Consider the following 14,040-nt stretch of genomic DNA (forward strand, 5'->3'; position numbering starts at 1 on the left):
CCCCCTTCTCGCTCGCCTCCAATTTTCATCGTTGTTCGGTAGAAGTGAACCTTTGTTTGCCCTTCGGTCCGAAGAGGGAATTTCCAGAGTGAGACCGTAAACACTTAGACGAAACCTTGTTTATCCGGTGAAGGACTGAGAAAGGGGGGGCCCTCAAAGAAGACCTCCTTCTCCCTTACCGTGGAAGACTCCGACTCCCTCCTCCCTCCCTTGAACTACAAACAGTTACACAATATACTATTTATTATTAACCTATACTAAAAGATTTTGTACAGGGTACAGGATGCGGAGTATTCTTCCGATTGTAATAAAGTAGTCAACAAATATACAAATCTCTGTCTCGTAATTAATCTGGGAGGTCTTTTAGCCGCTAAGACGCTAGCGTCTTAAATGGCGTATTAGTCGTTTTACCGCGTCTAAAAATTTGCCGGCGTATAAATAGTTCTCCGGGCGTATTAGGGCGTAAAAGGTGTGTTTCAACTCTTCTTTTTTTCAAATTGAGCCCAGAACTGCGACTGCGTAGTCGAGAGCACGTAGTGTCTTACAATTTGTTGTGACAATATCTCACTTGCGAAACACCTCGTTAGAGCAGTTTATGTGGCTATCTCTTTTGTGGTTTCTAGTGCGTTTTGCTAGATTAGGTAGAGGCCCGCCTTTTTTTAGTATTGAGGTAAGTGAAATGGCTGCTTGTCAACATAGATATGATTTTCTGGCACCGTTTTTCACCCCCCATTTTGATAATACGTGGGGCACGGTTGACGCGACAACCTCGTCTTTCTCTTTTAGCTGGCCCAGCGCTGCTGGGGTGAAACTAAGTAAGTATTGTAAGCCTGTTTACGAAGACGGGAGGACGCCTGCTTCTTTCGGTTGTTGAGTTGCAAGTGGCTCCGTAGTTGAGAGAATGGTTTTGGGAAAGCTTCCGCGATGGTTCTTGCTCACTCGATCGGGATGTTCTTAAACTTTCGACCAGTCGTATTGCTTGCTCATTTTACTTTTGTTTCTTATCTCCGCCTCTTCAACACGCAACACACACACACACACACCCCCCCACACACACACCACCACACACACACACCACGACACGACACACACCACACACACCCTCTAATTTTTATCGGGGTTAACGAAATGTTTATTTATTTGTAACTTACACAAAATAACTTATCATTTCCCTAAATTGGCAACCACCGTCCCAACACACACTCTTTCTTATTTATTCTGTGTCGGGGTTATAAAAATTTTTTTAACATAAGAAAAGGGGGCGTATAAATCGTATAAAAGAGGTGAAAGGCGTATTAACAGAGTTGAAGGCCGTTAAAAGTGGCGTATTTTAGTGTATTTGGGGGCGTACACAATTAGCGTATAGTTTCCTTAAATCGGGCCGCAAAACAAGGACGCTCCCAGATTAATCAGGAAGCAAGGGGAAAGTAAAAGTTTCTCTGGTCTTGATTTTAATCCTATTATAATTAACAAACGACATTATAAAAAGATCTCTATAGTAATCTCATGGGCTACTCTGAAACCCAGAGTATGTAAAACCAGAGAACAACAGGCGTACGTCGAAAACTTCTATCGTTAAATTACGTTCAATTTTTCGATCGACTCTCAACCGAGCGCTCGAACCAATCGAGTCACAGGAAAAAAATTTATGCCTTCTACAACATCATCACCAGTCTTTCCTAGACTGCACAACTACACAGCTCCTGTCTCGTCTGCCTGTGACCTTACGATTGTCCTGTTCAATCCTCGCTACCGTTACCACTGTGTGCGGTGTGTCAAACAAAATTGGTGTAGTAACCACCTTTGTTACCCCGGTTAAATTGTACCTCGGTTGCCATCTGTTTTGGCAACTACCTTGGAGTCTCTCCGAACAGATTTGCTAATGGACGGACTTTGCAAGCAATTAGTGTCATTATTCCAACACGATCAAAGTACACTTCTTGTATTCTGTTGTTTACACATTGACGCAGTGATTTCACGAATGTTCCTTGTGTTGTGTGCTCATTTTTGTATTTTATTTGTGTAGTTACATAAATAAAAGCTTAGAAATTTTACTTGTTCAATTTTATCAGGTTGACAGTCCTTTATTTTCGCTACCTTTATCTTCAACCTAAAGAGATTTTGAGTCGGTAGCTAAGATTGAGCCGGTTATAACGGAGCCTACCATCACCGGAATGAGAATACTAAAAACAACTCCTCCCATTATCGACCCTTCCTCGTGTGAGTTTTGCTAGATCGACAAGTTAACATTATTGTTGTACGTACTCTGCCCTTGTTTTGACCCTTATAAACATCCAATTTAGCCCTTTCCCACCAGACGTCACATTTTCGAGTGCTAGTTCTCGTCTCCCCTGTGTGCAAGGGTGATTCGCTGTTTTGATATCGGGCCAGCGTCTCTAGAACCCTTAGTTAGGTCCTCCGCCAAGTAAGTCACAAAATGGTTTCACCCTTATTCTGGATGGCTGGTAGTTATCTGGTGTGTCTCGGTGACGACTCGTACTTACCCGTAAGTTTACTTAGATTTAATTATCTGTTGGGAAGTTTCTCCAAGGTTTTTGCATAACTTTTATTAAGGGGCCATGAATTCTACTTCTCCTCACTAACGTGAGTTGAAGGATACATTTCCCTATATGTCATCAACGAATTTTTGTATAAACAGAGCAAGACCCTTCCTACCAGTAACTTTAACCGGTTGGAGGTGGCGAGTCCTTCAACATCTTCTCCAAGTGAGTTTACAGAGGAAACATAACCAATAAAACGTCTCGTTAACACCGGGGTACCCAGTAGTCCCCACATCTACTCCCCCACAGATAGAGTTTTAGTCACCACACTCTAATGTCACAAGATTAGAGACACCACCGCTGTCAGACACTATTTGAGGTAATCAGTGAGGTAGTAAGACCAACGGGTTCCGGGTCCCCCTATACACACCGGGCACGAAGAATAAATCGTTTGCGTTTTCCAATTGGTGTTTGTGTCCACCCGAATTAGGGGAGAATTAGGGAAGGAGCCGAACTAAGGAGCCGGTGACTTGGTTCTCGGGTCTAGTCCCCTTTAGTATCCGTCTAAAGTAACCAGGCACGACCCCTCGATTTTAAGGAGTTGGCGAAGGTCCTCCTGTCCCTAATTGTCACGAGCCGGAGATTTTTCCGCCCTCCCCCCGGCCCGATCTGTCACGGAAACGACCGGTTTACTACCCGTCGTATCATAGTGTCTTGCACCTCTTTTAATTCTCTGAGCTTTTACTAGTCAGTTAAAAAATTCAATAATATAACCCTGAACCAAACTCATTTTATGATAAAAAGTGGATAAGGTTTAATAATCCTCTAAAATAAACCACCCTTTTTGACTTTGTTTTTAATTCTTATGGATTTGGTGCCCTTCCTAAATAATTGGACACCAAACTCTACAGTTTCCACAGTATAGTAAGAGATGGAAGAGATTTATTGACCAACGTTTCATCCACATGTTCAACTACTGTGGTACCCGGTTTCGCGAATTGGATTCGAGAAAAACAGGTCTCCGTTAGGGTTGTGTCCGGGGATAGAATATGACATCAATGTTCAACTTCCTTCAGACACAACACCACTGGAGTCATTAGCTCAAAAGAGGGTATTCACCGGGAACTCGATTCCAAAAGTATCCCCCCCCTCTCCTCCCCTCCCCTCACCTCCCCTCTCCTCTCCTCTCAGGCCCCTCCAATCTGGACTACTGCTGCAGCTTAAAGCTTTCCAGCAAAAGGCTAATTGGGTTGTCAAAAGAATACATTAATATCAAATAAAACAGAGCCAGCTTCCTGAGCGATAGTTAGCAGAGCCTCTGTCTTAATTATATCTGGGAAATATGAGAATCAATTAAATAACCAATGTACACGTCTGATCCTTCGATTAGACGTTCATATCCTTACATTGCCTAAAATTCTACTTTACAGGCGGGGACTCAGGAGAAAATATGATGACAAAAAGCAACAAGCCACAAGACAACATGTCCAAAATTCATTTATGTAACACCTAACTAGGACACCAACCTTAAAGCAATTTTCCAATCATTTTTAAGTATAAGTTTTATCCTTAGTTTACACTAAACTCAAAGAGCAAGGTCACAGAGTTTAACACCAAATGTTTTGCTTCTCCTATCAAGTAAAACTGCCCCCTCGTCTCTTGATTCCGGAGAGTGAACTTTAGAGACAGATGCAAGATGTAAGACCAGAAAGCTGTCATATACCAAGCCACCAGTGAGAGCCGAACCCCATTCATTGAGCCGGCCATTGAGGCATATTTCTGTAGCGGTCAAAAGGTGGTAATATACTTTTACCATTTCAGTTTACGTTTTTGTAAACTTATCTTTGCAGGAATGCTTTACAAGAAACCTTAACACCATCATACTCAACAGTAACTTGACTGAACCACGACACACTTTAAGTTTTGTCTTCTCGACTGCCCAGTACATGTTACTGAGCATTTCTGCATGTCATCCTCATTCTCTTTCAAATATCTCTCTTCTCAATCTAAAATAATGGCCAAAAGGAAAATCTTTATGAAGAAATTTAAGTGTAGGTCAGGATTATCTCAAAACATTATTTATATGGTTTTCTGGGTAAATAGTTCAAGCCCGGAGTGGGTAGGGAAACAAAAGAAAAGTAGAAACGAGTTAAGTCACAATTGCTTCCTGAATAGATTCATTTCTTCATACAGCGGGAATCCAAATGAATTGATCCTGAGTCCAATAACCATCAAAGTCACTCCAGTAGTGCTCCTTAATTACGCTTTCATCCTCCTTTAACAAAATACTTCACATTCATCCAGTTTGTGACAGTAGTTGTAGCATTTTTGAGACTTTTAAACTTTAATTACCGCTGTTTCCCCCCCCCGGCGCAACTTCCAACAGGAGTCATTTGGGGGGGCTCTTGGGAAGAAAGTTGGGAACCCCTGGGTTAACCAAATAACTTATTTAGTCAGAGACAGTACCATAGGGAACCATTAGGGGTAGAATGCTGACTCTTTTCTGGGTTTAGGACTCGTTCCTGCACCACTCTAATCTATTTGAACTTCAATGCTTTAAACACATTTTAATCCAAAGAGCTACACTATTGAAACAAAAGACCTTAAGAACTCTGGGTGGTTATATTATGCTGGCTCTCTGCGGTCTGTTTATGAGTCTGCATTAAAAATGTATTAAATGCGAAGTACTGGATTGATTAGTCGCTTTCACACCGCAGTACTTTTCCCACAAAGGTTCATCAGAACTTAGTTCATGAGAACTCTTTAGTTCACACCGGAATAAGTCCCTGGGGGAGGATTATGCAAATGAAGCCGCTGACGTCACTTCTTCTTCTTCTGCTTTGGTTTTACTGGCAGGCCGCAAACAACTTCACGGCGTATACTGCCACCCGAAGTCCCCGGAGCTTGAGTACTACTGAAGCGTTCCGAGAAGCCGTCCGAGTAAATCAGATATAGGAACTTTTTTCTCCCACGAAAGTCCCTGCTCTCTAGCAGGGACGGAAAAGGGGGTAAAAAGGTTCTCATTAACTAATTTTAGTTCCGGATTTTTTTGGTGTGGACGCAACATTTCGGAACTATATCGGAACTAAAGTGGGAAAAGTACTGCGGTGTGAAAGTGCCTATAGAATTAACTATTAATCAAACATCTAAATGAACATCCTAGACAGTACACAGGAGGAACACTAGGAATGAGCCAGGTGCTAAGGTACATGTGAAGCAGAAGGCTCCTATAGAGCGAAGTCTTGTTGGAGACACAGAGGTGAAGCTGAGGACGGTGAAGGCCCAGACTGGGTTGTCCTCTGTTTGCCTTTGAAGCAGTGAATGCTGCACATCAGGTTCAGCTAGACCTGGAGCAAGCCTCTGCTGTGTTAGTGCTGAGCACAGATTCTCCACATAACAACATCACTACACAGTGAGGGGTTAGGGGGAAGTGATGACGTATTTTTGTAGGCTGACCTTGAAGTTAACATTGCAAGGGCTCCCCAAACAAAAACCAACGCGATTTTTCCATTTGATGTTGGATAATTGCAGAAAATGCACATGTATGGTGCTTTGATATTTTGTTCCTCAGGATTCACATATTAACACCACTTATTTTTGAAGTGTAAATGCAATTTACAAAAGTCGAAAGCTATCTTTTTGCAGTAGAAGCTAGCGTATTAGCTGTAATGTACTGTCACAGGACTTCGCATCAAGATCACTAAGCTAAAGGCGGCTCATGTTCAGCATGATGGCGATTGGTGGTCCAAGACACTTGTAAGCGACCGCCATTTCTACACATAGAAGCTTAGGAAGCAAACCAGTGGGGTGTTTACTGACACATCTTTCTTCTTGAACCCTCTGTGAAAAATGCGAAAACTTGCATAAACCTAAGACCCTATTTCCAATGTCTAACCACAAACGCATTCAAAAAAACATTGACTTTGACACAAGCGAAAATGCTAAGTATTAAATGCTAACTTATTTCCAGATATATGATTCATTCCAGCACCACTTTGAAAGTACACTCTTGGAGCTTTTTAATGTGATTTTTTATTATTTCATTTTAAATATGAATCTAAGTTTATGTACAACGACAAGACATTTAAAAAACACAGCAGGCCTACCTAAATTACTCCTATCACTTGATGCTTAAAATTATCAGTAGCAAAAGATCTTGTGCATCTAGCCGAGCTAACTGGAGCCAGTCGTTTTTGTATTTGTTGCTTCAGGGTGAAAATGTTTCCTCCTTCTTTAAGACATCCCAGTGCTTAGAATATCCGGCTCGTACCGCTCCTAGCGAAAATAAAAGGTGCATCCTGTCTGTGTTCATTAACTCTTCCTGAGTTCATGTCTGTGGGGCAGACTCCTGTCTGCAGCTTTGGGTGGACTGACACAATGCTGCCTGACTTCAGCTGTTTAACCTATTGAGGATTAGCTCCCAGCAGGACATTACATATTGTCAAACCCAATCTTTCTTCTTCAAGAGGATTATTCTAGTCCATAAACATGTGGAAATTATTGATATATTTTTCATATATAGTTATGTTAAAACTGTCCTCCCAAAATTCTGAGATCTAGATTTGGATCAATGTCAAATTGAAGGCATAGTGTCTGAGGAATCGTGATAGGCATTTTAATTATTTTCTGAAATTGTTCTAATCCAATCCAATAATTGATTAAACAAGAAACAAAATCTGGTATATATATATATAATGATAGACCATAAAAATAGACCTAAGGCTAGCTGTAAGCATCAAAGTCAACTACTGAACGTCATCGCGCTGACCACGAGTACACCTTTAGTTTAGCTGTGTTAATGTGAAGTCATAATGCACCATAATGTAGTTTGTTCATGGCCTAACATTAGCTTTTAAGTTCTGCCGATTATCTTCACGCTAAATATTTCAAAGTGTTGTTGATACCAAACTAGTCATAAGCATCATAAAAGTTTGTTTGCCACAGAGCTTATTTTCTGTTATCATCCAAAATCTAATGGAAAAATCTGTGTTTTGTTGATGGAGGCCGATGCCATGATAAATTCCTGATCGGCCAACAAAAATACATTACTGCACCAAGCTACATTGTTTGACCTGGCAGGTGCAGTGTCACTTTGTCGAACTGAGTGGTTGCCCTCTCCTCTCCTTTATTTAAACCAGCACTCGGGCTGCTGATATCCGTTGAAGAGGACAAAGAGGTGCAGACAGGCCTGCTGTTTAACACACACACATACACAAATCAGCCAATTGGCTCATGAAGTTAAAGGAGAGGAAATGTATGTGTGTGTGTGTGTGTGTGTGTGTGTGTGTGTGTGTGTGTGTGTGTGTGTGTGTGTGTGTGTGTGTGTGTGTGTGTGTGTGGCCCAACACTAAACACTTCAACAAAACACACACACACACACACACACACACACACACACACACACACACACACACNACCAAATACCTCAGCACAAGGTACGATGCACACGCAACGCCTCAAAACCCACTCTTTCACACCGAAACAGGGCAAATGGCTACACTTCCACAATGTGTTGCTTTTTTTGGGGATATGCTCAGAACACTATTCGAACCATTCCTTCCGCATTGGCGCAGCGTCCACAGCAGCCAGACCGGGCATCTCTTATCCAATCATCAAGGCCCTCGTCCGGTCGTCATCCCAAGCGTACCACGCTTACACCCGCAACAATCTCAATGATCTCAGACAGACACACGCTCAAGTCAGCTGCTTTTAATGCAACTCTTTTTGGGGCCCGTAATCAGCCCACGCAGATCAAGCCGGAGACGGAACCCCCACTCTGAGTCTCCCACTGCACGGACCACAGCTCGTCCTCCCAGATCATCCCTTTACCCCCCTCATATCATTCACATGTTACTTCAATAAACTTACAAACATCACACTGTTGTGGCGTGGTTCCTGCTAGTGAACAACATTGAGTTTACTTCTGAAACATACAGAGGTTTCCAGGTCCTACTTTTTAGAAACATCTGTCCTAACTTAATGAGGACAATGACTTACTCTGTCTCCACCCAGCCCACACTTTTTCCATCATGAAAACCTAGTTTCTGGCACTCTGAATAATTTACTCATTGAAAGGAGGGTTACATCATGTCAACATGTTTAAACATCTCCACGGAGATGCACTGATGTCAGTATAAAGCATGTCCTCAGAGTACCTATTTTCATATTTACAGGACTCTGGACCAAAGTGACCTCACATTCAGAGAGTTCTTGCATTGTTTTCTGGCAGAAGAAACTTTATTTCCTCAGGACTGAGAATGATTTTAAGGCAATTTTGTTCCCCTCTGCAGTTCACTTCCTGAACAGCTGGAGGCGATATGACTTTACAAAAAAAACATCTATTCTATCCCATTATTCCTCAAATGAGACCAGCTAATATTCTGTCACCTTGGCCATCTTCATGTCAAAATAGAAACTCTAATGAAATACTTTCACATGCTGCGTTATGGTTTTATATCCCGGTTAAAGTACAAATCTTTGAATTTTACAAAATGATTAACCTGTACTGTACTGTGACGTGGTCAGGATTCAGTTTGCACCATGAACTTTTTAAAACAGATTGTTGTTCAACACTGAATAACTGAGACTACACAACAACATATTAGTACCCACTCGCACTTATGTTAAATTACATGCCTCACACAGTCTCTCTTTTTAAAGCTACCTGTTATTAATGACACAATTCAGTCAAGCAACAATGTTGCTTCTTTGAAAGATGTAATTCTTTGCTCACAGAATGAAATTAAGTGTGTTTAATGATTTTAGTTTTGTGTGAGAAAAGCCTTTTCCTAGTAATTGTTATTCATCAAGTAGCAAAACAGTCTCTTTGTTTGAAGCTAGCAGCAGATCAGTCTTAAGATTCCTAAAAGCATGTGTTCAAAAAGGAATAAAAGGAATGTGCAAAAAGTTGAAAAAAACCCCAATCAATCAATCAATCAATGTTTATTTATATAGCCCAATATCACAAATGTTACATTTGTCTCAGTGGACTTCACAGTTTGTACAGAATATCAGTATGACAACACGACACCCTCTGTCCTTAGACCCTCACATCGTACAAGGAAAAACTTCCAGAGAAAACCCACAGTTTAAAGGGAAAAATGGGAGAAACCTCAGGGAGAGCAACAGAGGAGGGATCCCTCTCCCAGGACGGACAGACGTGCAATAGATGCCGTGTGTAAATTGAAAAGATAATACATTTGCAACATAGGTAGTCCAAATGTTTGGAAATGCATGTGTGTATAATAGGAAGATGAATCCACGAGGATATCCATCCAGGCCTTATGATCCAGGACCACAGCCACGACTCAAGATCCAGGACTCGCGATCCATGACACAGGACCGCAGGATCATCCATGACTCCGGATCCCGGCGTATATAGACACCAAAAAGAAAGAAATTTGGGGAAGCTGGGTTAATCGGAACATGAGAGTACACAGGTATAGACAGAGAGAAGGAAGAAGTAAGATGTCCCCCGACAAACTAAGCCTATATCAGCAAAACTAGGGGCTGAATCTAATCAGCCCTAACTATAAGCTTTNATACAGTATATAAATATGCACAGTTTAAATATAAATGTTGACGGGCAGAGGATGAGGGATGTTGAGGGGAGGGAGGGAAGAAGGGAAGAAGGGATGGATGGATGTATCGCTCGGTGTGAGTCGGAAGGGGAACTGTATGGGTAGAAGGGAGAGGGAGGGTGGGTTGAAAAGATGGAGACAAGCAGTGGCCGGAGGTTTTGCCAGATATAAATAGGGGTGGCCGTGGTTCGAGGCGGAGTTTTAGGCATGGCCATGCTCCTGAACCTATGTTAACAATTTAACCTCATATCACTGCACATAATTTCCAACAGTAAATCCTCCTTTCCACATACATGTATTTTATTTCAATGTGGACCTTCCTGTTGAAGTTTACCATTTCCTTTGTCAAATTCTTGAGTGTTATTTTGAAAGGGAAACTTTAGATGCTCGAGACCTTTCCAAACAACTATGAAATCAAAGAGTAGGGGAGACCAGGGACAGTTGCAACACTTTTTGGGCTTTCCCCAATAAGTAAAAAAACATTTACAATAGGATAGCCATTTTGCTATATTATACATTATCAATATGTCAGCTACTTAAACAATGTATTTAAGATGTTTTTATGAAATAAGTACAGGTTGGAAAATGTATTTTTAAAAATACATTTTCCAACCTGTACTTATTTCATAAAAACATCTTAAATACATTGTTTAAGTAGCTGACATATTGATAATGTATAATATAGCAAAATGGCTATNCTTCTACTTTTACTCAAGTACAAGATCGGAGTACTTCTACTTTTACTCAAGTATCAGATCTGATTACTTCTACTTTTACTCAAGAGCAAGGTCTGAGTACTTCTACTTTTACTCAAGTACAAGATCGGAGTACTTCTACTTTTACTCAAGTACAAAATCGGAGTACTTCTACTTTTACTCAAGTAAACGACCTGAGTACGTCTTCACCCCCGCTTCACCCACACATTTCCAACAGGTGATAAAGTGTTTGTGTACATAGCCTACCTGTTCTGCTCTGCTCAGATTTCTCTAAGCGCTGCCTCCATGTGTCGTAATCCTCTCAGAAAGATCCAGAAATCCAGTTTTTGACCAGTTTATATCCAAATATACATCCATTATTCCAGCCGAATGAAACATTAACGGGTGCATTACAATTGTCTTTTATGAGAAGATGAAAGTCAGCCATGTTTTCCCCGCAGAGCCGCTCCACGTTAAATCTGCTGTTTTTTACCAGAGGTTTGGTTTGATTGGTTTGCAGCGTTGCATCGCGGTTGGTGGACAGCGACATGTTTTGGATGCAATCCTGTCAGAAACATGCTTGAGGTCGTATAATCCTGTACTTGACTATGTCTGAAAAACTAAAACACTGGGAGCTTAAAAAGTGTATTCTCAGATATTTAGCAGTTTAGCCACGTTTCCACTGCTGCACGTTACATCTGCTGTTTTTTAACAGAGGTTTGGTTTGTGTGCAGAGAGATGTTTTATCGCACTTTTTCCTGAAGAGATCGGCTTTTGAATGTTTTTTTTTCTAGATAATCCACACCACAGTTAGGCCTATTATCTTTCTGTAACTTCTGCTAACCACACACTGAATGAGCTGGCCTTCAGCAGCAGGTGCACAGACAGCCAATCAGAGCTCAGAGTGGCAGCAGGTCATCAGACACACCTGGCCTCCAGTCTGTGCATTCAGAAATGTAAACGGCTCTTTGGCTTTGTGTGTTAAATATTCAGTATTAGTTCATTGATCTCACACAAAGAATATTGGTTCATTGATCATATCTTTAAAGGCTTTACATTATTATAGGAAAGTCTGGTGTTATGGTTCTCCAAAAGCCCATCAAAGAAGGGACATTTTATAATTATGTCGGTCAGCAAATATTAATATAATTAAAAAATATATATAAAGTTGTTTCCCTGAGAAAAAAAATATTTCGACTTTTAAGAAAAAAGCTTTGAAGACACATAACATCTTTATGTGTTTTAGTATTGTTGTGGATGATATAATCCTTCATCTGTATGATGTAATTGTATTTAATTAGAAAAAACAGCATGCCTATTTGTGGTTTCCACACTAAGAGCACTTATTTGTATTCTATTAAAACTCACCTTAAATCCTATAATAATAATTAAGTGCAATATGTGAAATACTATCAAGCAGCATAATTGTTCAATCAAGCCGTTCAGTGTTAGGAATCACGTTACGATTGCAAAATTCATCAAAAATAATCGCAATTACTTTTTTTATCCTAATCTCTAAACCATGCGTTGTACAAATGGCAAGTAACTATGGTATTCTGATTCTGATCCTGATTACAATTATTGAGTTAAATGTACCGATAAATGACTCAAAAAACAAACATATTTTTGCATGCATAAAATAATACATGTTTAAATATGTTGCAGCCGTTGCAGTGCATGTAATATTCAAATGGCTCTGAGTGGGAAAAGGATAGTCTGTACTGTAGTTAAAAGCAACATTATCACCCAACAAAGGCTTCTCTGCTTCCACCCACTTCATCACACACACTCTTAACTCCCACACACACCCCGCTGGAGACAATGGTAACACATCGCAAGCTGAGATAATGTATTTGCGTTGACCTCCATCCAAATGAAAAGAAAATAATGATGCTTTCTATCTGCACGGTGCAGCTTGGTAGTGACTGATTATTTGGTGCGAGATTATCATCAGCGAGTTCCTGTGGAGGGAGAGAAAGTGACCTGCTTTATGTCAGAGGCTTTGGATCTGCAGAAATGTCTCAGTGTTGATAAAGTCTCTCTTCCTGTTTCTCCTAGACTCCACTGCCTGAGGCCCTCAATTCAAAGGACACCATGAAGCAGGTGAGCTGCACTTGAATGCGTCACATGGGGAAAAGTAATCAAAGGCTGTTTTAAAACTCCTGCTGAACAGAAGAAGACACTCACTGATTCCTGCAAGTCTAAGCACTTAAACACACAACATTTCAACGAAAACAGCAGTAGAATCTGTTTGTTTAGTGTGGTGAAGCAGCGTGGCATCATGGGAGTTGTAGTCTTTAACGTAAGATCCCATCATGCAGGAGTGTTTAAGAAGACAAAAAGAAAGTTGCCTCATCTCTAAAACAAATGCCTCGATTATTTCTGCAAGTATTAGTACACGATTTCATGAAAACTGCAGTAAAATATTTTTGTTGGGGGTTGTTGTGCAGCGTGGCATCATGGGAGTTGTAGTCTTCAACCTCTTTCCTTCAGTGTTCATGGTGCATGGAGGTTTTGAAGTCTCCTCTCGGATATTAAAACAGTCAATAACATTTCAGTTTGAGGATAGAAATCTGAGTTTGTCCCTACCCGCTGTTCGGCTGCCGCTAACATTAGCCTAGCTTGTTTCTCTGTTAACTTCACACCCTTACCTGTAAAAAGATTTTACTTCCGCCGAAAAAAGAGTCTCTTTGCTCGCTTACGAATCGGAAATCGGAGCATCGGGGAAGCGAGGTCAAGGAGGTGCGCCTTTTGTGACTAATAATTTGCACTTGGATGAATAAGTCACGAATATTGTCCAAAATTAATCTACCAGAGTCTCGAGAGTTCGTAAGTGAGGTAAGTGTTGCGAGTGTGCGGTGCGGAACAGTAAGAGTGCGTCTCTAAAAGAGAGGTTCCCCATGGCCGGGTGTTCAAGCGCGGCGGGGATTAAAACCATTTGGTTTAGATCCGAACAAACGTCTGCGGGCACGTGAGGTGATCCGGGGGGGGGGGGCAACTGTAAGCCGGCCTATGTCTCCCGAAGCTATGAGGTGATCGGTGGGGGGGGGAACTGTAGCGCTATTTGGCTCCGGAAGTTGAGGTGACCGCGGGGGGCGGGGGGCAACTGTAGCGCGCATGTCTGCCGAAGTACGCCTTTGAAACTCCCCGTCGGGGTCTTCACTCGATGGTTGTGCGGACGGTTTTTAGCAGTGAGACGTTGAGACAGTTTTGACTCTCGGGACCCAGACAAAATCCTCTTTCTCCGGTTGAAATGGTCCACAT

At 41.4% G+C, this 14,040-nt stretch overlaps 1 protein-coding gene across 1 annotated transcript in view; it reads left to right on the forward strand.

Annotated features, from left to right (window-relative positions):
• LOC104965268 (myoferlin) overlaps positions 1-14,040 on the forward strand; it is a 60,129-nt gene that overhangs the window by 44,270 nt on the left and 1,819 nt on the right. The window contains exons 17-18 of the mRNA XM_010794227.1: positions 8,075-8,199; positions 12,835-12,879. Coding sequence (XP_010792529.1) covers positions 8,075-8,199; positions 12,835-12,879 — 170 coding nt within the window. The remainder of the gene's footprint in view (positions 1-8,074; positions 8,200-12,834; positions 12,880-14,040) is intronic.

Source organism: Notothenia coriiceps, unplaced genomic scaffold (assembly GCF_000735185.1).
Source record: "Notothenia coriiceps isolate Sejong01 unplaced genomic scaffold, NC01 NC01_scaffold00037244, whole genome shotgun sequence".
Classification (NCBI taxonomy): domain Eukaryota; kingdom Metazoa; phylum Chordata; class Actinopteri; order Perciformes; family Nototheniidae; genus Notothenia; species Notothenia coriiceps.